This window comes from Ictalurus punctatus, chromosome 15, assembly GCF_001660625.3.
Source record: "Ictalurus punctatus breed USDA103 chromosome 15, Coco_2.0, whole genome shotgun sequence".
Classification (NCBI taxonomy): domain Eukaryota; kingdom Metazoa; phylum Chordata; class Actinopteri; order Siluriformes; family Ictaluridae; genus Ictalurus; species Ictalurus punctatus.
In genome coordinates this window covers 9,702,951-9,728,708 of record NC_030430.2, presented here as the reverse complement: position 1 = coordinate 9,728,708, position 25,758 = coordinate 9,702,951, and the positions used below count along the sequence as shown (strand labels likewise).

The following is a 25,758-nucleotide window of genomic DNA, read 5'->3' as shown; positions in this document are numbered from 1 at the left end:
TTGACTATATTCACGGTATTTCTACTTGCTAAGATTTAATTGTTTGCAGTGCATACAATAATAATATTAACAAAGCACTAGTAACAAAGCACAATGTCCTGATGGCTTTACAACTTAATTCTGTAAGCACTTCTGCACTGTACTAGCACCACTGTTGATCAGATTATTAATTGAAACAGACCAGACAAGCCTCTTTCTCAATTGCTGAGTAGAGTTTCTGGTGTTCAAACGTTTTAGAGTAACAACACACAGGATGCTCTAGGGAGTCAGAAAAATTGCAAGCATAAATAGCTAACTTAAAAGACATTCTAAAATCATAAGCTAGAATAAGGTAGAATGGGAGCTATACTCAGCAAGGCCTTTAATTTTTTTTAAAAATCCAACTGACACATCTTAATCCAAACAAAAGGGACATTAGGACTAAGCAGGTAGGTTAATGAAGCAACAACTGTAGCAAAATGCTTGCAAAAGTTTCTCGGCATGAAGACTAAACAGGAAAATACAACAGCCTTCAACTTACTACCTATTGGACAGACTTGAACATGCCCAACAATTTTACCTAGGTGGTTGTACTCAAATTTACATACCTTTGGAGAATTTGCAAAATGTTAATAATTAAAAGAGAGAGAGAGATCATAAAAATTGCATTTAGTATTGTGCTGTATAAGTTATTTCACATAACAGATATTTACATATAGTCCACAAGACACAATAATAACTGAATTTACACAAATGAACCAGTCCAAAAGTTTACATACTATATGCTTGATTCTTAACACTGTGTGTTGTTACTTGGTCAATTAATGACTGTTTTTATGTTTTGTGATAGTTGTTCATGAGTCCCTTGTTTGTCCTGGCAGTTAACCCCATGAAGTTTCAGTAAAATTATCCTAAAACGCTTATCCAAGGTATACCCAAACTAAAATTAAAGCTGTTCTTGAACCATTTGGAGTACATACATGGTTTTGGGCTCTTTTGAAAGGGGACACTCTGAAGTCCCCAGGAGTCAGAATCACTGTAAGTGCTACTGATATTGAGTAATAGAGGTTTGAACACAATAAAATAGAAGTTTTTTTCTGCCTGATTTTTTTTTAATTTTTTTATTTTTTTGCATACAGAGGCCTGTATATGCTTACAGCTGGGAGCTATTAGCTGAAAAATACAATTTGACCACAACATGAAGTCTTTTGGAGACTCCAAAGGGCTGTTGGTAACCATGTACACATAACTACAATAAAAAGGCTGCTACTCTTGATTTTCCTTATAATTATCATTTCACAAATCCAGCAATCTACAAAATGTATATTTGTGTGAATATTTCTATGTATTTTCATATATATATTTATAGTTGAAACCTTTGTGCACTCTTACACGTTCTTGTGCCATTGGTTACAGAGCATTACGTAGGGACTTTTAAGCTGACATGTTGAAACACACGCATGAAGCAATATATCATTCATTTGAGCAGTTCACTGGCTACACAATGGTCCCCCTAGCCACCATTATACAGCTTGCATGTTTCACGTAGGAATGGGGTAAGGACCTTGCTGAAGCACAGACTCTCATTGGATTTTGAAGCCTATAGACAGAACATGGAAGCTCCTGTTGGTTCAAATGAGGTGTCATGCGATAGGTCACAGCCCGGGGGCCATTTTGAGCTCTGGCATTTAGGTGTGTTCACTCATGCGCTGCAGAGATAAGAACAACGTGATAATCTGAGATTATTTGGAATGACACAGCAGCAATTCTTGTGGATTTATTGATAGAAAATGTGTTTTGGACTAAATATTTTTACATAATTAGATTGTTTGGGCCTTTGGCAGTGTAACAAGACTTTTTTTGTTGACGTTATGATTGAGTGGACTGCTATCTGGCTTCAGAAGTGAGTTGGCTCCGTTTGGTGTTCCTTTGTTTGTATGCTGGTGGTCTGGCAAAGACTGTGACTGTAGCTGCTGTTGTGGCTGTATTTTTACATTTACATTTATTCACTTAGCAGACACTTATCCAAAGCAACTTACAAATGAGAAAGATACAAGCAAAAGTGTTTTTAAGTGTTTATATCAGTCGAATCACAAGAGTCTTAGCTTTCCAACAGTATATGGCATGAGCACATACGTAGTACGTACAGCTATGTAAAAATCTAAGTTCTCCTAATAACATTGCAAAAAAGGACATTAAAATTCCTTCCTAATTCTTGGCTGGAACATCAAGAGGTCTGCCAACTGTTCTTCAGAAGAATACTCCAGGTCCTTCACATTCTTTGGTTTTCCAGCATTTTCCTGCATATTTGACCCCATTCCAACAGTGGCTATATGATGTTAAAATGTATATTTTCACACTTAGGACAATTGAGGGACTCACAACTACTGTATTACAAAAAGGTGCAAACATTCACTTATGCTCAAGAAGGCAACATGATACAATAAGAGCCAGGGTGATGTAAACTTTGGAACAGGATGATCTTTGTCAATTGTTATTATTTTCTTTAAAGTTCTTATGTTTTTTATTTAGTACTGCCTTTCAGAAGCACCACAAGATATTTACAAATTTCCCAGAAGACAAAATAATAATTTACAAAGATCATCCTGTTCAAATGTTTACATCCCACTGGCTCTTAATGTATCATGTTACTTTCTTCTTCTTCCTTTACTTATAGTGCACATTTAATAACAACCATAGTTTGACCAAAGTGCTGTACATAAAATAAGAGAAAAACAAAAATTAATTATAAAAAAATTTTTACAAAGCAATATAATACAACTATTACACATATTTTATACTAACATCTGTTCACATAAATAGGATGCAAGAATAGATTTAAAAACAAAAAGAGAAGGCAATGTTTGGATGGCTACAGGGCGCTTGTTCCAGAGTGTTGGAAAATGTTTGATCACCACAGTGTTTCAGTCTGGACCTAGGGATGGTCAGCATTCTTAAATGTCCCGATCTCAGTGGTCATGATAATTTGTGTGGATGCAACAACTAAGCTAGATAGACAGGTGCAAGATTATGTAATAATTTAAAAAACAAAGTTTAAATTTTGAATTCCACTTTAAATTTTATGGGCAACCACTGCAAGGAAATCAACATGGGGTGATGTGCTTAAATTTACATGAGCCAGTCAAAAGTCTGGCTGCATTTTGTACTATTTGCAATCGCTCCATGGACGACTGATTAATCTCATAATAGAGCGAATTACAATAGTCTAGCTGGGAAGTGATAAATGCATGGATTACTTTTTCAAAAGTTTTTACATGATAAAAACAATTTGACTTTATCCAGGCGATGAAGATGGTAAAAACATGACTGAACTACCACATTTATGTGCTTATCAAACTTTAGACCAGAATCAAATCGATAGCCTAAGTTTTTTGCACACAGGGTGACTCATTGGATTAGTTAACCAAGGTCATAATTTCTGACATTAAAAGCATCACTAGGTCCAAACAGAATCACTTCAGTTTTACCTTCATTTAATATCAGGAAATTATTTGTCAGTTATAATTTAAGTTCCTGAATACGTGCAAACAGAGCTCCCACTGCATGTTTGTCATTAGGTTGTAAAGGGAGATACAACTAAGCATCATCAGCATACAAGCAAAAGATATCCCATATTAATGAAAAATCGAACCCAGGGGCAGCAGATAGATCATGAATTGAGTTGGAGCACGAATGGAACTCTGAGGAGCACCACAAGTCAGAGGAGCAGTTGTATATTGTCCGATACGTACAGAAATCCCACGTTCAACCTCTAAAAGCCAACACAATTTTTTTAATGAGAGAGGAGTACATTATGGTCAACCATGTCAAAAGCCATGATCAAAGCAACAGCATTATTAAAAGTCTCAAGTGACATCTTATTGGCTACAGACGCTACGAGACTTTTAATGAAGCAGATTCAGTACTGTGTAATTTCCTGAAATGAGATTGAAAAGTTTCATAAATGTGGTTTGTACTAAGAAAGGCCATAATTGTACTAACACCACTTTCTCCAAAATTTTGAACATAAAAGGTAGGTTAGAGATTGGTCTAAGGTTGTCTAGGATAGACGTATCTGAATTTGGGGTCTTTAAAATTGGAATAATTGTTGCATATTTAAGGCTATCACGGACCATTCCAGTGCTCAGACTCAAGTTTACAAAAAATAGAGCAGGCATGAGAACAGATAGTGGGTCTTCGATTATATTTTTGCAAGTAGGAAAAGTAAGATCAAAGGAGGACCAAGTAGCAGAGCTCAATGGTGTCTCATGGATGTTAGAATCAGAATGCAAATTTTTGGGGTCTCAACCTAACTCCTTTCTCAGCAAAGAATGCTAAAAACTTTTCACATGTAGTTTCAGACACATCTCTCATGTTTCAAGGTGGAGGCGGAAGCAATCGCAGATATTCAAATAGTTTAATTAACAAACAACAAATCAAAGACACTAAGACAACTTGGCATAATACTGTGGCTAAACAAACTAACAAGATCAATACACATGCTAACATGGAACACGGTGGTCTAAGACAATCGTAAGACAAGCAGTGCAAACAGTGACGTATGCATACACACATACATATATCCACATATATACATACATACATACATACATACATATATATATACATACATATATACATATACACACACACACACACACACACACACACACACACGAGTGCTCATTAACAGAAATGTGATTCAGGTGCAGGTGGTCATGTGACATTGTTGTCCAGTGCAGTGGCTGATGGGAACTGAAGTCCAGAGTTACCTCCTTGATATATGACAGAACCACACCCCCCCCCCCCCCCCCTCCAAGTGCGCTTCTCCCGGAGCACCCAAAAATGCACTCCCTCCCTCTGGTGGTCCTGGCCCTTTGGGCAAAATGTCCCCAGCAGAACTAGGAGGCTGAGCGGCGTCCTCAGCAGAGCAAGAAAGCAACGCAACGTCCTCTGTGTAACAGGTAAGCAGAGCGATGTGCTCAGTGGAACAGGTAAGCAGAGCGACATCCTCAGTGGGGCTGGAGCTCAGAGCGACGTCTGCGTGGCAGGACAGCGGGACAGCGGGACAACTTCCTCAGCAGGACAGGAGAGGGGAGCGATGTTCTCCGCGAGGCCCGAGGGACGCTCCAAGGTTTCCACGAGGCCATAGAGGGGAGCGAGGTTCTCTGCGAGGCCAGGGAGAGGAACGATGCTCTCCATGAGACTAAAGGGAGGAACGATGCTCTCCATGAGACTAAAGGGAGGAACGATGCTCTCCGTGGAGCATGAGGGGAGAACGATGTCCTCCGTGCAGCATGAAGGGGGAGTGACATATGGCGCACAGCAAAGAAGAGGAACGATGTCTTCAGCGGAACATGGAGGCAGAGCAACAACATCAGCGAAGCAGGAAGGCCGAGCGACAACCTCAGCCGAGCAGGAAGGCCGAGCGACAACCTCAGCCGAGCAGGAAGGCCGAGCGACAACCTCAGCCGAGCAGGAAGGCCGAGCGACAACCTCAGCCGAGCAGGAAGGCAGAGCGACAACCTCAGCCGAGCAGGACGTCAGGACCTCAGGTGCAGGTGTTCATGTGACATATTGTAGTCCAGTGCAGTGGCTGATGGGAACTGAAGTCACGATATGATATCACTAAAAACATGATATGATATATATCATATCACTTGATATGAAATCACTAAACATTAACCACTGGATTTAAAACAGAATCAACAGTAGAAAACAGTATTTTGGGACTATTGTAATCATTGATAATCTTTGACAAATATTTAGATTTTGCTGACTTGACCGCTTTCTGAAATACTGCAAGAGTGTCCTGCAACCTATCCTTAAGCGATCTGCGTTCATAGCTACAAGATTGTCTGAGCGAGTGAATCGAGTCATTTAACACGTTGAGGTTTTTTCCACAGCCACTTGGCCTTCATAGGAGCAATGGAATTTAAGATGTTCAGACCGGTATTGCTAAAGGAACATAGGTACTCATCAACATTTTGTGTCCTGGGCATTTACTGTGAAATGACGAGTCCATCAGGCTGTCAGGGTTGTGACACCAGGTCGACCAGGAAAGGTGGCAATAAATAGATTTGTGGTCAGAAAAGCCAGTGTCACAAATTTCAGAGTCTGAAATAGAAACGCCATGAGTAAAAACCAGATCCAACGTGTGACCTTGGACATGTGTGGGTCCCTGCACCCACTACGTAAAATTTAATGAGTCAGTAAGATTACAGAAATCCCTGGGAAGTATCTTTATGGGACAGCAAACAGAAATATTAAAGTCAACAAGTAACTAAATATTTTCAAACTTTATTACTACACCCCACAGAAAGTCAGCAAACTCATTTAAAACATTATCTTACTGTCGGGGTCTATACATGATCACAAACAGAACAGGATCAACAGCCATTTCCATTTGAAACATTTGTAACTCAAAACTAACGAATGGGATGATTCGGCCATGGAAATTGTATTTAAAAACTGCCACAAGACCCCATCTGTGACCAGACATCCGAGGTGTGCTAATAAAAGTGCAATTTGGAGGGACAAGATCAGTAAATGGTGTTTGGTCACCATCTTTTGTCCAATTTTCAGTCAAGAAAAGATTGTCCAGATTATGTGAGGCAAAATAGTCATGTAAAATGAAGGTCTTATTAAGCAATGACTGAACATTCAGTAATACCATCCTGAGAAACGGAGATCCACGAACAGGTTCTATTCCATGGTTGAGTGAGCAATGAAGTTGAGTGTCCATTCGATCATGTCGTATTTGGGAAAATGTGTACTGTAAAGGCCTGTCGAATGTGTACTGTAAAGGCCTGTCAAAAATCCTGGGAACAATAGGATGAATCCATAGATAAGAGATATCTTGAAAGCAAGGCAGCCACGATACCCCAATGTAGCTTTCAGTCTAATTGCAAGACCGCTCCACTTGCCACAATGCCTAAGGTGTTTCCTCCATGGGGTAACAAGAGGTAGTCGATGCTGGTAGTCAGGGATATCCGACAGGAACGGTGGAGGATATGAACAAGAGACATCCGAAACAGCGTAGTTAAAGCCCAAAACTGAATTTCTAATCTCTATCAGAGATTACATGGTCATATGCAAGTGTATCTGAGCCATAATAAGCTAAAATTTAATTTTAAAATTACTATAACACCAGGAGCAACAGATGCATGCCAAACACAATGGCGCCATCTTGTTTCCTTCTTGCGCATCAATGAATGTTTACACCTTTTGTAATACAATAGTTATGTACAGTATGAGACTCTCCATTGTCCTAAGTGTGAGAAGACAGATCTAAACATCATATAGCTAATGTTGGAAAGGAATCAAATATGCAGGGGTCAAATGCTGGACCAAAGAATGTGCAGGACCTGGAGGATTTTTCTGAAGAACAGTGGGTAGTTTAACTGCTCAGGACAAACAAGGGACTCATGAACAACTACCACAAATCATCCAAGTAACAACACACAGTATTAAGAATCAAGTCTGTAAACTTTTGAACTGGTTCATTTGTGTAAATTCAGTTATTCCTGTGTCTTGTGGACTGTATGTACACATCTTATGTGAAATAGCTTATTCAGGGAAGCACTAAATAAAAAAAAAACAAAATGCAGTTTTTATGATTCTTCAATTTTTTTATGATTTTGTTTTTAGTTATTAACATTTAGTAGATTCTGAAAGGGGTATGTAAATTTATAAGCACAACTGTATGTACCTGTGGCATGTCCACAATCACACTTAGAGATACTCATTGTCAAGTTTGCATCAAATAGTCAATTCTTAAGCTGCACTAGATGACACAGGGTGAACCAGGCAGTAAGGAAGGAACAGGAGAAAAAGACAAGGAGCCACATTTCACCTTGGGGGCCTGAATCTATATACTTGTACCATCCAGGCTATAAAGTCAAGTTTCTATCAAGATTGGTACCAGCTAGACTGGGTTGTGAATAAACAAACACTGTTGATAAACAGTTCCAACTAATGGCCTTGGAAGAAGTCACACCAAAGCCATAATTCACCCCTGGAATGCCACAAGCAGGGTGAAAAGCAAACCAATACCCCGGACCACAGTGCAGGATCACTGGACTGAGTTCATTTCATATCATAAAAGATGTAGACTCTGGGAACACCTTTTTCTGACCAGATGTCTCGCTCAAATACTGGAGTACTGTCACCATAAACTATATTAACTACATGCCTTCTTAATGCTAGTTTAAATGAAGCACCAGGACCAGATGGCTCACCCAACAGACAAAATCCCTCACCAGTAAAGTTGATAACTTCAGGAAGGGAATGAGACATTTTTCTCCCTCAGCCAGGAACACAAAGTTTACTGTGCTCTTAAAATTTACACATCCCAAACCAGAACACTCCATATAGCCTACAGAGACAAGTACTGAAAGAATAATACATTAACAACTATAACCATCTATTTTCTTCCATGTGTTATCCTGGAACTATCATGCTTATAACCACCAAGTTGCCACTAATTGTTTCATTTAGCTTTTCCACCGAAATTACCCGGAACAATGAGTCCCAGGATTGGAACACAAAACTTTGAACAGTAACAAAAGAGTTTGCTGCAATTAAACTTGTGGTTTAGTGGTTAGTATTCAGTGCGCTCACTGCCGTGGCGAACGAATTGTATTTTTAAAAAAAAAATTGGATAAAAGGTTCGTGTTTGAAAAATGGACAGTATTGTCTGAAATCTGATAATGACAGTGCAACAACAACATGGATGGAGGAGATTCATTCGGTCGTAACTCCATTGTGTTGATTTGAATCGCAATAAACAACAGTTACTGTACACACCACAACAGACTTTTAAAAATGGTGGTTGAAAAAAAAATGTTGCTTGTACTCAACCAATCAGCATGTTCAACACCCAAGTCCCACCCCCCAAAGTTCCTGTCTTCTGAAAAAGTACCACCTCCCGACTAGGGACTTTGCGAACTTAATTTAGACCTTGGTCCCTGCAGTGAAAACACACCGTGTACCTCCAAAAGTCTCTAGTTCTTGGGGAAAGTACCTGCCGTGGAAAAGCGGCATATTAGTATAGTAGTACTAGTATGATTATTGCGTTTAACTATTAGTAGTGTGTTAACAGCAACCAATATATGTCTTTGGTATGTGTGCGCTCCGTAAATCTAGAACCACCTCCCAGCTCAAACAACCCGCCTACGAGACAACATTACATTCATCATTCCAACTGGTCTTCCAAGACACCACACAAATGCTGACTGATGAACAACCATTGCAGGAATCCCACCTACACAACAACATAACGAGGGAATCCCCATTTGTGACAACAATTCAAAAGTCAAGCAAGGTACCTCCAGATTATAGCTAAACTGGTACATATAACACCAAGTTTAAAGCCCTTCTAAAAGAAGTGAAAGTAAATTAATAAGATGATGGTTCATCAGGTCATGGTCTATGAAATAGCATATGGTGCTAGAAACTTTAAACTTCATACTCTCTATTCAAAGCCATTTTTACCCGTTTGTGTGTGTGAGTGTTTTTATGTGCTATATTAGTTTCTGTCTTGTAGAATAGTTTAATAAAGTCTCATCTATCTTAAATATTCATGTCTTCTTTGCTTTATAAGTCTACTGCCTTGAGCTGCCGATCTTATTACTATGCTTTTAATATACAGGGGTGCTTGAATTTTTTAATATATCTGCTGTCACAATTTCCCCTCGAGCCAGCACTGCAGTATTGCAGCGTGCTCGGAAAACCGAAGCTCGTGTATTAGCTCGGTGCGCGAGCTCTTAGCGAACACACGCTTTTCGGTCTTCAATGACATTGACTGTTTACATTGGACACGTGCATTTGTTATGGTTATGTTCTGTCTCCACCCTTGTTTTGTCATTGGTTGTTTCCCCCGAATGTGTATCATTGTTTTCAGCTGTCCGGTGTTTACCCCATGATTATGTTCGTTATATAAACCCCTCGTGTCTCTGTGCATATTGCGTAGTATTGAGTTTCTCATTACCAAGCCGTTGTTCATTGTTTTTTGTTTTGATTCATGTTAACTCGACCTTGTTTCTCATTTCTCACTTTCAATTCTAGTCTCACCAAATTTATGCCTGTTTGTATATCGCCTGACCTTTTGCCTGTTATTGGACCACGCTTTGGGTTACCGTTTTGGATTTGTCTGCCTGCCTCTCTCTCTAATAAAATGTCTTTTACTGCACTTGCATCCGTCCTAACCTCCATTACATAAGTTATGGGACAGAATACTACACCTCACCATGGATGCAGCAGGAAGACGGAGGAGACGACACGCTAAGCAAACCATCACCCCATTCAATCCAGTTTCCGCAATGGACTTTCATAGATCTTCCAGATCGGTAGATTGGGTTTTTTGGCTACCCTGAATATTTTCTGGTTGACTGCCAGATTTATTTCTCAAGCTTAACAGACCCCAAGCCCAGCGAGAAGCAATGGATAAGGTTCATGTTGTACCGCTTTTTTGGCTCAGCCTGCCATTGGGCGCAGTGTCTAGCAGCCATGGGATCCAGGGAACTGGAGAACATAACTCAGTTTGTGGGACAATTCATGATGATGTTCAGCAGTCCAGAATCCAGGGCAGTCTTGGAGGATCTTTTGGGGAAGCCCTGCCTCAGAGATGAACCGGACATCACGTTCACCACCTATTATGAACAGGCAAACTGGGGTACCTCCTTCTCAAAGCTCCCACCTAAGACCCACTATGTGGTCTCCTCTGCTGAGCTCCAGTCGGAGGTCAATGAGGCGACATTGTCTCCAGAGTTCCAACTTGAGACCCACGTGGCGACCTCATCCCCAGAACTCCAGAATGAGACCCACAGACACGTTCTGTCTGAGGGCAACGGGGCAACCTCCCACGCCAAGTTCCAGCTAAAGGTCAACGAGGTGAACTTGCACGCCAAGCTCCAGTCCGAGATCGATGAAGTGACCTTCCACACCACATTCCAGTCTGAGATCGAAGATGTGACCTTCCATGCCACGTTCCAGTCTGAGACCAGCATCACGACCAACCAAGTTATGCTCACGCCTGAAGCCGATGTCACGAACAACCAAGTTCTGATGAAGCCTGAGTCTGCTGATACAGCCAACCAAGTTCAGCCTGCAAAGTCAATGGAGAACGACGCTCAGACTCTCTGTGTAACTGAGGACGCCGCTCAGCATCCCTATACAGCTGAGGATGCCACTCATCCACCCTGTTCTACTGAGGGTTCGACCCTGTTTACTGCTTCTCTCTCTTATAAACATCTTTGCTTGCACTTGCATCTGTCCTAACTTCCATTAACTTCCAGATTTTCATGAAACCTAAAATTAGACAAATATAACCCAGTTAAACAAATGAGATCATATGTAATATTGGATCATTTTCCTCAATAAATAAATGACCAAATATAATATTTTTTGTCTCATTTGTTTAACTGTGTTCTCTTTATCTACTTTTAGGACTTGTGTGAAATTTGTGTGATGTTTTAGGTCATATTTATGCAGAAATATGGAAGTTTCACAAACTTTCATGCACCACTGTAGTGTTTCACTATATCTTGGATATTACTACTGGTGGCCATGGAGGTAATATCTAATGCATAATTAATAAATACACAAATTTCAACTTATCGCTGGATGAATAGTTGATCAGAAATATTAAATGAGCAAAGTTTCCCCTTCCAAGGTGAGCTGCTAATCTCCTACATTTTTGGTGGGGAAGTTACAGGTAACTTAATCCAAATATCAAAACTTTCCTTACATATAATGGTGGAGAATGCAAGAATCTAGAATAGCTCATTTTTCCAATGTGTTTGTAGCAGGCTTTTCCAGCTATGTCACTCTCTTTCTTGTTACAGCAGTCACTGAAAGCACAAAGAGACACAAATACGTAGACTGGTGGTAACAAGACACAGGTGAGAATCATCACACGTTGCCTGTCAGTTTAACCCACCTCCTCTCCATTCACAGCTGATGCTTGACCACTACATTTATTATTTAAGTTAATTTCATGAAAATAAATTAGAATTTCTTTTAAGTTATATTTTTAGATATCCTTAATATTTTTGGTAAATTTCAACCAAAATATTTGAGAATGGAGTAATTACTCATTCCATATCAATATTCTTCATCTTTAACAACAACTTAAGAAATTGAGTAAGTTATGCAGCTAAACATCATGATGTGGTCACAATTAACAAATCGCAAAGAGAGGGAAATTTGCTTTTCTATCTGCATAACATGTTTCAATAAGCAATGAAACACCATGGCAAGAACCACGTGGAAGACTCCTTGCAAATCTTGGGAAGTAGCCAGCTAGCATAATTTAATGAAATATTGACTGTGTCTTCGTGTATAATTTTCTGAATACTTCTGCAGTCATGCTGTCCCAGATAACAAAGAGACTTCGATTCAACATCTATTTTTAGTTGTATGGGTCAGTATTGGTGATAAATTTTCAATGTTGAATCAACATTCACTATTTGGTCGGTTCATCAGACCGTTACCGCTATTGAAAACAAAACTATTCAACCGTTTGACATTACCCAATACTGAATCTTTTCAAGCTCTAAATTTTTTTCTAATCTTCCCAGAGTAGATTGAACTTTTTTGGTGCACTAGCACAAGCAGCCATAGTTGAACACTCATACACATTATTCCACATACAGAGTATTTAAAATTAAGAGGGTGGGTATGGTCGTCTTCTAAAACCTTAGAGTGTATATACTGCCCACTAGTGGATGGAGCATTTTAGATTTCTTTACTCTGATTGGTCAGGAAGTATCTTCTGTGTGCCATATTTTTGGTTGGATATTTAGGGAAAATCATTATTAATCATTTACTTATTTCATCAGACTTATGTATGTGTGTGGGAAGGACTATCATTATTCATCATTAACTAGGACCTTATTATTTCATCAGATGTGTATAGGAATGCACCAGAACCAGATTTAAAGTGTTTGTGTACTATTGACAATCATTTACATATGACCTTATTATTTATCTGCTGTGTAAAACACAAGAGACTAAAACAAACCTAACATTAATAATCATTAACCAAAAAGATAAGGTTTATTTTGATTGATCTATGGGAACACAACATTATTTATCATTAAACTACACCTGTCAAAATAAGGATGATTGGTGATGACCTTTTGACCTATACCTGTCAAGATAATATTGATTTTTGATAACCTTTGCCCTTGACCTGTAAAGATAAGGTTTGATGAAACATACAAACAGTCTTTCTCTGGCCAGAGTGGGTGTTGAGCTGCCAGGACAGATATAGTAACTCAATCACTCTAAACTGTAGTGAGCAGAAAAGCATCTCTGCATTCACAAAACATCAAACCTTGAAGTGGATGGGCTACAACAGCAGATGACTACATTGGGTTCCACTCCTAACAGCCAAGAACAAGCTATCATAGGCACAGGCTCATCAAACGTGACAGAAGAAGATTAGAAAAAAGATCATCTGGTCTTCTGCTGTTTTAGCACATCCACCTCATGGATTGATGTGCTGTGCATTCTGAGATCCTTTTCTCATCATGGTTGTAAAGAGTACTTATTTGAATTACTATAGACTTCCTGACAGCTCAGACCAGTCTGGTCATTCTCCTTTGATCTCTCTCATCATCAATGTGTTTCAGCCTGTAAACTCTCCATTCACAGTAAATTTTTTTTTGTTTTTCACACCATTCTGTGTAAAGTCAAGAGACTGTTGTGTGTGAAAATCCCAGGAAATCAGCAGTTACTGAAATACTCCACTCAACAAGCATGTCATGCTTAAAGACACAGATCAAATTTTTTCTTCATTCTGATGTGAACATTAAATTAAGTTCTTTACCTGTGTGTGTGTATATTATATATATATAAAAATAATGTGTATATATATATATATATATATATATATATATATATATATATATATATATATATAAATATAAATATAATGTATATAGAGTTTGTGCTTATGTCTAAACATATTTATACATCCTGTATATACTCTTTATATATCCCTGTATTGTTCTCCTTACTATCCCTTTTATCTCTTCTTTCTTTGGTTGCTGCTGTGACACCGTTATTTCTCCATCTGGGGATTAATAAATATTACCTTACCTTATCTTATCGTATCTTACTTACATTCATATGGTATAAGATTGCCCATGTTAGTGCTTGCAACCCACATTGCAATTTTTGTGTACTTTACCTTGTTTTTTGCACTATTCTTGAGCTAGCGGACAGACATAACATATGACCGAGAAACTTTAATAAACATCAGAATAGACTTTACTCACCACTCTAATTCTCATTTTCATCCCAACCCCGACTGGCCTCTGGAGATCATGCTGAGCCAGGTAAACAATGGACTTACTCTCCTGACGCGGCGATGACAAGGAAAATGAGCCAGCGTGAGAAACCGAGTACGAGCCAAGGAACATTCCACACCAATGCCCAGCATACTGTTAGCTAATGTCCAGTCCCCCGACCACAAACTGGACGACCTTAGAGTCTGAATACAGTTCTAGTGAGACTGCAGGGACTGCAACACTCTGCCTCATCAAGACATGGGTCACACCAACCTTTCCAGACCATGCTGTACAGTTGCCTGGATTTTCCCCTTCACTGCACGGATAGGATGGAGAATCCGGGGTGGTGGTGTAGTTGTCTCATAGTGCAACACTGTCAGACCCTTTACAAGCCATCACAAAGAGAAACGTTGAACGTACCAGTTGGGTTCATATGGAAGGGACAGAAAACAGAGTTGGATTGATTAGATGCAATTACATCCAAAATGACATTCCACTTGTCAGGTGGCAGAGACGGTGACAGTTGCAGTGAATTATTTTATTAAAAATAAAGACTGGAAAACACAAACAAATTCACACAATCTGAACCATGGCAAATTCCAAGAACCTGCAAAAGGTCAGGCAATATACAGATAGGTAGGTATATCAGAGGATGAGATTACAATCAGATACCAAGAAAACAAATGAGAGTCAAAACTAGGAAAACAGAAAACAAAGGATTGGTATGTCAGCTGGACGAACAAAACTGAACACATACTCCGGGAAACGTCTGCTTTGTGTGATTATGTAGTGAGGCAATGATTGAGTCCAGGTGTGTGCAGTCAGTAATTGGGTGAAATTGAGTGTGTGAACTGGGAGTTGGTGTGCATGATAGCCATCTATGTAATTGGAGGTACACTATGGGAAATGGAGTCAGTCGCTGAATTCAATGTTGACATGACACCAGTGTTTGCTAGATAACAAACATTTAATTTGCTGTGAAGGTGGAAATCCACCATAGTAGGTTAAAAAGAAACAGCATAATTACCTCCAGTATAGAGATCAATAATTGAGTTATTCAGCAATTAGCACTAAGTGAACAAGTCACTCTTGTGGAGTGAGAAATTAACACCAGTACTTTAAACAGTATTCAATGTTTGGTGTAAAATGCAGCATTTGATCAGTATGAAAACAACACTGATGGTGTTAAAATTTCAACACTGAAAGTAATGTAAGATACCAACACTCGATATAGTGTAAACTATTTAGTGTGGACCTATATACACACTGAGAAAGTGTTACATTTAACATGCACAGTGTTGATTCAACTCTCATCAAATCACTAAAAGAAGTTCAAAACTCAGAGAAACTTCACTTATGCTTATAAGCAGCTGCTAACACACTAAACTCAGGATCATGGACCCATTTACACAATAGCTAATAAATAGCACACTAACTCACTTAACTTTAATACCCCAACACCCCTCCAATTAACACTCCAATACCCCTACAGCCAGGGAGTACTGTTGCTGTGTTTATATCACAATGCAATGAAAGGCAAATAATTAAAGAAATAAATGAAAAACCCCAGATGCCTGCCTAATTTTCCTAACCACTTTCTAACTTCTGAGGCTTGCCAGGCATGGGGAAGGTTTAACTACAAACACTGTAGTAACCAAAATGCATGGTTCTGAATGCTTATTCCCAACAGAGAATCAAATCTTCATCCAGGATTACTTAAAAATAATGAAGGAAAAATAGTATAAACCTTAAAATGGACCAGTTTCTCAGTCCAGCTGGATCACTCACACTACCTAACCAAGGGACTGAAAACAATTGCAAAATCGTAAAGCAAAAATTCTGCTAAAATGGGGGTGATTGACCCAGCAACAAACTGCAAGCCAAACAAACAAACCTGAATTACAAGCTACATTTGGGGATAGTTGGATAAGCCACCACTGTATTACAACCCTGGCTATATAAAAGAGTCAAGACAACAAATTCAAATGGCTTCAGGTCCTGCTGCTGGGTAAGGTGTAGAAAGAGAGTGAGAGAGAGAAAGCGCATGCTTTTCATTTTTTATTTGTGCATCCTCATTTCCTTTCCTCATGTCTTAGCTCCATCCCCTTAGGATGTGAAGAAAGGATGCAAGGATGAGATGCGAGGAGAGAGAAATCGAAGCAAGTCAAATTGAATATCCTCGCTCTCTCAAGAGTCACTTCAAAGTGACGTCAATTAATGATGACTGTGCTCAGCTGGATTAACCCACTGCGCTTCAGGGATCTGCTGTTATGTTGTTGGAGCTTGGTTAATAACAATATTCTTAATAAAGCAAAATGCACTGATATGAGAAATACCTGGGTTATTCAACAATGAATTAATGAACAATGTATAATTTATCGCATTTTTTGTGCAGCTTTGCATATCCATACATGCAAGGATCAATTCATTACAATACTCACTGTAAGCATATTTAATTACATTTCACATAAAATTCCATCACATCATCAAAGGACTTTTTGTTTGAGATTGTGGCAAATATAAAATAGGAGGGGAATTTATATGTGCATCAGGTTTTTCGACAAGAAACACTTTCGAATTTGATACACCTGTGTATCCTCACATCTAGCTCTAGCTTTGCGGTGCAATTAGAGAATTGATATGTCTTTCAAGATGGCTGACTTCGATCAATTTCTGGCTCACGGGCTAGAGGACGGAGGCAATAGGAAATGAAGAAGCATCAATTTGAGTATTGAGAAGCACCCAGAGGGCAAGAGATATGGCCAGGCCTCACAGCAGTTGCCAGATCAAGGAAGTGTAAGGAGACTTAACCTGTGGTTGCCAAGTCATCTTAAAAGTTACAAATTAGGAATTACACAAGGCAGAGAAAACACCAGATATTTTTATTTTGTCATAAGGCATGGACATCATTGTGTTTCCATCAACTACAGGTTGAACATTAAGAAGTGTTGCAACCAGATCACATAATCAAAATAATACTGGCCAAAAACAGTCATGGAGTGCCTGGTGACATGACACAATCATGTCATGATTAATTTCACACCTTTTTTCTTTTCTCTTTATCATATTGTGACATTTCTTATCCACTAATTTGCTAATCATTAATATGTATATATATATATATATATATTTTTTTTATTATTATTTTTTTTTTAATTGCTGTAGGACTGTCAGGAGGCAGATGAGGACGTAAGTGCAGGTACTGAATGCTTTATAAATGAAAGCAAACTGAACAATGATGTAATCCAAAATTGTCATCAGAAAACAGGTGTAGGAGCCATATTATTGTTTGAATTTAATTTAATAACTTTTTATATTAATATTTATTATTGTTAAGAATTGTTTTGTGTGGTTGCTTTTGTGTTTGTATGTGTGAGTCCTCTATAGGAGGTGAAGAGAAGGTGGCACACATAATGGAGCTATGTGGAAACAGGAAGTAGGAAGAATGGAATAAGGAAGTGCCAGGAAGCGAATACCACTTTTGACCACACACACAGGGGAATGAATACAAGCACACAGCTTTGCAATTTGTTGTTAATGGACTGATTTAATCATTACATTTATTTGAGTGGTTTTAATACAAATAAAAGGAAGAGTCACCAGCATTTCCCATGTGGTGGACTTATAGCAGTGTTTACCATAAAAACAGGCAAGGGTCAGGCGATGAACAAACAACATATACTAGGGCAGGCAAGGCCAACAACATAAATGGCAGCAGAGGTCAAAACCAAAATATCATGCAATAAATAAATGGCTTGGTATCGATTGGTAACAAGACACAGAGCCTATACTTCGCAAAGAGTATAAGAACTGAGAGTTTATTTATACTTTGAGGTGCTGTGCAGGTAATTCGGTTCATTGGTATAGCAGTTTTAACAATGGACATTGTCCCAAAGCAGCTTTACAGAAATATATAAATTCAAGATGTAGATTTTAAATGTATGAATTTATCCCTAATGAGCAAGCCAGAGGTGAGGGTGGTAAGGAAAAACTCCCTGAGATGATATGAGTAAGAAACCTTGAGAGGAACCAGACCAAAAGGGAAACCATCCTCATCTGGGTGACACTGGATAGTATGATTATAAATAAATCCCGTCTATAAATGTGCTAATACTACGTGGTCAAAAAGTGCAATTGTGTAACCAGGAAACTCATTACAGTTTTTATTCATTACAACTGTTTGTGGCAACTGCAGTCCTAAAGCTATAATATCAATTGTAGTCCTAGCCATCACAGCATAACTGTTGAATTGAGGTTCAAAGCCATCTTTATGATTTTGAAGTGGTACCATCCTCAGCAGCAGCAGCATGTGACTTCCAATCGATGAGAACTCCAACCAGAAATAGGGCATCAGGACGGATCAGGCAGGTCTGGAGAGCAGAAGGGGTCAGGATCACTGGTATCTCAGGAGTGTGTGTAGCTTGACAGAGAGAGGGAGAGAAGGAGAGAGAGGGAGAGATTATTAGGTATGCTTATTGTCCCCTAATGGATAAGGACAATGTACTTTGCTTGAGTGCAAGCAGGGACTCCAGCAAGACTAACTAAAGCATAACTAAAAGGGAGAACCAGAAGGTAACACAGACATGAAGGCGCCCTGGGACATAAAGCAGCCGGCCACTCCACCATCAACAAACCTGGTGAATGCGTGAAAGGGGTGGGGTGGTAGCTGGAGATGGCATCCAAACATCCCAGCTCACTACAACACTCTATGCCTGTGAGCCCTCTAGATCTGCTTCTTTACCTAAGAAAAAACTATTTACAAAAAGCTTGACTAAACAAATAAATCAGCCTGGACTTAAACACTAAGACTGTGTGTGAGTCCCGAACACTAATTGGAAGGCTGTTACATAACTGTGAGACTTTGTTAGAGAAAGTTTTTCACCTTGCTGTAGCCGTCACTATTCAAGGTACCAACAAATAGCCTACACCTTTTGATCGAAGTGGGTGTGGCAGATTATAAAAGACCAAAAATTTGCTTTTATAATCAATGCGAAATTTTATAATCAATGCAAAATTTTACTGGGAGCCAGAGCAGTGTGGATAAGATAGGGGTGATGTGGTCTTCTGGTTCTAGTATGGACTCTTGCAGCTGAATTCTGCACAAACTGGAGCTTGTTTGTGTACCTACTGGAACATCCAGACAGTAAGGCATTACAATAATCCATCCTAGAGGTGACAAAAGCCTGATCTAATTTTCCTACATTGTGTAGTGACATTTTATTTCTTATCATAGCAATATTTCTTAGATGAAAGATGGCTATCTTAGTAATATTATCTACATGAACTTCAAATGAAAGACTGGAGTCAATAATCACACCAAGGTCTTTTACTGCTGCACATGATGAAACAGAAAGGCCATCCAGAGTTACTATGTAATCAGAAAGCTTACACCTAGCTGCATGCAGTCCTAGTACATGTACTTCTTTCTTGTCAGAATTAAGTACAAAGGAAGTTAATAAGCATCCAGTGTCTGATGTCCTTTGCACAATCCTCAACTTTATTAAGCTGGTGTCTGTCATCTGGCTTTGCTGAAACATACAACTGTGTGTCATCAGCATAAGAGTGGAAGCTAATTCCCTGTTTACAAATAATTTTGTAATGACCCAGAGGTAGTGTATATATAAAGAAAAAAGGAGTGGGCCTAAAACAGAACCTTGCTGAACACCAAACTTTACCTCAGTATGCATAAAGAAGTTACCATTTACATCTATGAACTGATAGCGATCAGTCAAATAAGACCCGAGGCAGGAGTGGGCTGTTCCCTTAATACCAACCATGTTTTTTAGTCTACCAAGGAGAATAGTATGATCAATGGTATCAAAAGCTGCACTAAGGTCAGGCAACACAAGCAAGGAGACAGAACCATGATCAGAGGTCAGTAGTAGGTCATTTACCACTTCAATCAGCGCTGTCTCTATGCTATGATGAGGCCTAAATCCTGACTGATACATTTAATGTACAACCTTTTCTAAGATCTTGGAGAAAAATGGGGAATTGATATTGGCCTATAGTTGGACAATTGATAGGGGTAGAGGTCAGGTTTTTTTAATCACGGGTTTGATAACTGCTATCTTAAATTATTTAGGTACATAGCCAGTGCTAAGGGAAGAATTGATTATTTTTAGAAGGGGTTTGATTACTTCTGGAAAAATCTGTTTTAAGAAACATGTAGGTAAGGGATCTAGTACACAAATTGATTATTTTGAAGAAGAAATCAGGGGAGTAAAACATTCTAATCATTGCTCTGATATTATATTATTATCTATAGGGTTAGTTATAAGACTGTGTGGTTTTAAATTAATAGTCTGAATTTTTTGTCTAATATTTTAAAATTTTCCAACATAATTCATTAAATCATTGCTGCTATATAATGATTGCATGCATGTTTCTGTTGTGGTCTTATTCCTAGGTAATTTTGCTACAGTATTAAATAAGAATCTAGGATTATTTTTGTTATGTTCAATTAGGGTGGAGATATAAATTGATCTAGTAGATTTTCTCAGATAAGACATTTTCTATAGTTCAGGAGGCTCTCTTTCCATGCTTTTTGAAATGCTACCAATTTGGTTTGACAGTATTTACTTTATAATTTTCAAGTGGTCTGTTTTAAGGTAGGTGTGTGTGTGTGTGTGTGTGTGTGTGTGTGTGTGTGTGTGTGTGTGTGTGTGTGTGTGTGATCATTATACCAGGGTGCTAGCTTTTTCTCTCTAATTATTTTTCTTTTAAGTGGACCTACCATATCTACTGTGTAACAGAGCATTGACTCTAAGCATTTGGTCGCCTGCTCAAGTTTTTTTGGAACAGATGGTGGTCCAATCAAAGTGGATAACTTTTGGAGGCTACTGATAAAACTCATGTGCAGAAGCTGACATGAACGTACGTTTAACACGGTAGTGTAGCAAGGTGCATATATTATGATTAAAGTACTATTCGGACAGGACTAGTTTTCCAGGAGGACATTAGAGAAATTTGTATTTCACAGAAGTACTTCATGATTTTAATGTACATGTTTTGGCTACCCGGTGAAGAAATAAAATAAAATCAATAAGAATAGCCAAATCAAATAAATTGTTAAGACTGACCACTGTAATATCAGTGTCAGGTGATTTACTCATCTTCTGCACTCAATTATATAATGTTTTAATTAAATAAATAATCATGTCTTAATTTCAGTGGGTTTATTATAAGCAGCCAGCTAATTTATTTTAGTATTTTTTTAAAATAAGTAATTTTAATAAATTAAAATTAAATACTTTTTACTAAAAATGTATAATAATAATTAATTTAATAAATAATTTTACTTTATAAATGTAAAAGTACTTATGCACCCACTGCACGTATCCAGAGCATGTGATCTTCTGCAACGCCCAGATGTACAAAACAGACACTTCCACCTCTGTAATAAATGCGGAGATTTATTACAGCCAAAACGATACATGGAATCACAGAGGTCAGGTGAAAAGAATTGGAACTCAAACTACATTTAGAAAACTAGTCCCATCCGAGTAGTGCTTAAGACGCATTTTAAACAAGATGAGATAATGATCTGAGATAGCTTCAGACTGCAGAAATGTAACTATATTTTCTATATTTAATCCGTATCTTATTATAAGGTCAAGAGTGTGACCACCATTATGAGTGAGTCCTATTACATTCTGATACCTCTACTGAATCTAGAATGGACACAACCGCTGTTCTCAGAGGGTCTTCTGGGATATCAAAATGAATATTAAAGTCTCCAACAATTAATGCTTTGTCTAATGAAACAACCAGGTTCGAAATTAAATCTGCAAATTCACAAAGGAATTCAGAATATGGTCACGGGGTCTGTAAATAATAATTAGCAGAATTGACTCAGTAGACATATTTTTTGTGGCTACATATGGTAAAATAGTATAAAGAACTTCAAAAGTGTTGAATTTACAACTAGGTTTTTGTGTGACACCGAGATTATTATAAATGAGTGTGACACCTCCTCCTCTGACAGTTAGACGGGCTAATGTATATACTGTAATTGTATCCAGGGGGACTAGCTTCATTTAATACTAAGTACTCATTTGTTTTAATCTATGTTTCGGTTAAGCACAGTAGATTAAATTGATCAGTAATGGTTTCATTAACAATAAATGCTTTAGACATAAGAGATCTAATATTTAACAGTCCTAGCGTCAGATCAAAGGTGCTAGCTCTGCATTCAGTATGATAAAATTTTATGTTAATTAGTTTACTAAAACAAACTTTCTGAATATTTCTACATTTTTGTTTAGCTCAGAGAACAGACACAGTCTCGATATTTTGGAACCTTATCTGCTCCCTGGCCTTGCCTCTGGATTGACACTGATTAACTAGGACTGTACTGACACTATGTGTTATGCTGCAAGAAATGAGAGCAGCACCTTCCCAAGTGGGATAGATACCGTCCCGCCCTAACAGGCCAGCCTTGCACTCAAAATTACTCAGATTATCTATAAAGCCCACAGTGATTTCAGAGCACCACCTGAACATCCAGCAGCAACCATAACCTGCTGTAAGATACATTGTCATGCCATATTGGGATGGGGCCAGAGCATATTACTGTATCGGACATTGCCTTTGCAAATTTACACACCTCTACAATGTTACTCTTAGTAACCTCTGACTGATGAAGGCATATATCATTCGCTCCTACATGAAAAACTACCTTTGAAAACCTGTGCTTGCCTAAGACCCTAAGATTACCTGCTATGTCCGGCACCCTGACTCCTAAACTAACTAAATGGTGCCCCTAAAGGCCTAGCTCACATGCCTTAAGATAGAGTCTCCTACATCCAGAGCTCTTTCAGGTTTCTCAGTGGGTGCTTCACTGAGGAGACAAAACCTGTTGGATACGTGAAGCAGAGAGGAGTGGTGCTCCCATGGGTGAGCCTTTCCCCTACAGAATTATGCTGCTCTCACGCTCACTAACCCTCTCTAGAGTCTGGATGTGCACCTCTAATGCTGCAATCTTCTCCATCAGAGAGCTACCTAATGTACTCTTAGCACAAATGAAGCTATTATCAACAATGGAGGAAGAATGACTAAACATCCTGCACCCAACACATTGAACAAGCTGAACGTTTGCCACATTGAGTGTTTAACGTACCTTAGCCGAAGATTAGTTGACGTTATTTTAGACAGATCCGATGTGGATGGACTCTGCTTGCTGTCTTTAGTAAAAAAAAAACAAGAGTGGTCTTCAAAAAAAAAGAAAATATGGCAGAAGTGAAACTACAACAACAAAAAAAAAACTATAATGCAAAATTATTTGCGCTACAGTATAGTTTAAACGATTAAAAGAAGCTTCCCAATAAACAATTTGAAAACAGGAACTATGTCACAGGAAGTCCTATGGATACCACTCTATTGTAAATGGCGCACTTATATAGCGATTTACAATGTGTCTCATTCACACACACACGCCATGCAGTGCACTAATTTGCCATTGGGAGCAACTTGGAGTTCAGTGTCTTGCCCAAGGACACTTCAACATGTGGAGTCATGTGGGCCAGGAATCGAACCGCCAACCCTACGATTAGTGGACAACCCGCTCTACCACCTAAGCCACAGCCACCCCCATGTTGGGCCACAGCTATACAATTAGTGGACAACCCGCTCTACCACCTGCGCCACAGCTGCCCCTGTGTTGAGCCACAGTCATGTTGAGGAAGTGTATCAATAGAGGGCTGAATTGCTAGTGGGAAATCCTGTGAAATACTACTTTTCATTGTGTTTTGGAAGTGTATTGGGAAAAGGGCTGAATTGGCAGGTCACGCAAGAGGAGTGTAGATTAGAATAAGTGTGTATGTGTGTATGACTGCACAAGCATGTATAGTGCCCTCCACTAACATTGGCACCCTTGGTATATATGAGCAAAGAAGGCTGTGAAAATTTGTCTTTATTATTTAACCTTTTGATCTTTTGTTCAAAACATTCACAAAAATACTCTGCTCTCATGGATATAAAACAATTGCAAACAAAACACGTTTATATAAAAAATATATCTTTGTTCAATATAGGTGTGCAACAATTATTGGCACCCTTTTAGTCAAATACTTTGTATGACCCTCCCTTTGCCAATTCTCCTATAATGCCTGATGAGGTTGGAGAATACATAGCAATGGACCTGAGACCATTCCTCCATACAGAATCTCTCCAGATCCTTCAAATTTCGGTCGATGGTCGATGGTTGATGCTGGTGGACGCTTCAGCACACCCCACAGGTTTTCTATGGGCTTCAAGTCAGGGGACTAGCATGGCCATGGCAGGACCTTGATTTTGTGGTCAGTAAACCATTTTTGTTTTTATACTGATGTATGTTTTGGATTACTGTCCTGCTGGAAGATCCTACCACGGCCCATTTTAAGCTTTCTGGCAGAGGCAGTCAGGTTTTCATTTAATACCTGTTGATTTTTGATAGAGTCCATGATGCCATGTATCATAACAAAATTTCCAGGTCATCTGGCAGAAAAACAGCCCAAAAACATTAAAGACCCACCACCATATTTAACCGTAGGAATGAAGTACTTTTCCATATGGCTACCTCTCTGTGTGTGCCAAAACCGCCTCTGGTGTTTATTGCCAAAAAACTCTATTTTGGTTTAATCTAACCATAGAACCTGATCCCATTTGATATTCCAGTAGTGTCTGGTAAACTGAAGATACTTCCGTTTGTTTTTGGATGAGAGTAGAGGCTTTTTTCTTGAAACCCTTTCAAACAACTTGTGGTGATGTGGGTGACTTCAGATTGTAGTTTTGGAAACTTTCTGACCCCAAGATCCAACTAACTTCTGTAATTCTCCAGCTGTGATCCTTGGAGATTTTTTTGGCCACTCGAACCGTTCTGTTCACAGTGTATTGAGACAATATAGACACATGTCCAATTCCAGGTTGATTCACAACATTTCCAGTTGACTGGAACTCTCTCCTGATAATGGAAATGGGCATTTTCAATGCTTTTGCGTTATACTTTTAGCCACTTCCCATTTTGTGAAGCTCAACAACCTTTTGCCACACATCACAGCTATATTCCTTAGACTTACCCATTGTTATGAAAGACTAAGGGAATTTGGCCTATCTGTTACCTCACATTTATACCCCTGTGTAACAGGAGGTCATGGTTGAACAATTTCCTGTTCTTAGTTACCCAGGTGTACTAAAGAATTTAAAATATCAGTGGGAATATACTTCACATATATTTTTCTCATATTAATTCCTAGGGGTGGTAATAATTGCTGCACACCTATATTTAACAAATATATATTTGTAACCCTGTGTTGTGTTTGCAATTGTTTGATATACATGAGAGCAGAGTATTTTTGTGAGTATTTTAAACAAAAGATCGAAAGGTTAAACAATAAAGACAGTCTTCTTTCCTTTACCAATGGCACCAATATTAGTGGAGGACAACTGTAAATAAATTAGGTTATTGAGCATTTAGAACTCTATGAAGAGACAGAATACTGCT

General features: G+C 38.7%; 1 protein-coding gene and 1 long non-coding RNA gene across 7 annotated transcripts in view; both read right to left on the bottom strand.

The window, feature by feature from the left end:
- znf512b (zinc finger protein 512B) overlaps nucleotides 1-25,758 on the bottom strand; it is a 165,725-nt gene that overhangs the window by 83,253 nt on the left and 56,714 nt on the right. Inside the window, exon 1 of one of the 6 annotated variants that reach the window (XM_053686209.1) lies at nucleotides 11,729-13,821. The exons of the other annotated variants lie outside the window; for them this stretch is intronic. Within the exon in view, the coding sequence (XP_053542184.1) occupies nucleotides 11,729-11,893 (165 nt within the window). The 5' untranslated portion in view covers nucleotides 11,894-13,821. Of the gene's footprint in view, nucleotides 1-11,728; nucleotides 13,822-25,758 lie in introns of those variants that run through there. 6 annotated transcript variants of the gene reach the window in all.
- LOC128635114 (uncharacterized) lies at nucleotides 17,804-24,231 on the bottom strand. Its single transcript, XR_008397988.1, has 2 exons — nucleotides 23,398-24,231; nucleotides 17,804-18,696 (listed from the first exon to the last, which is right to left on the bottom strand). It is a non-coding gene; the product is annotated as an uncharacterized LOC128635114 (long non-coding RNA).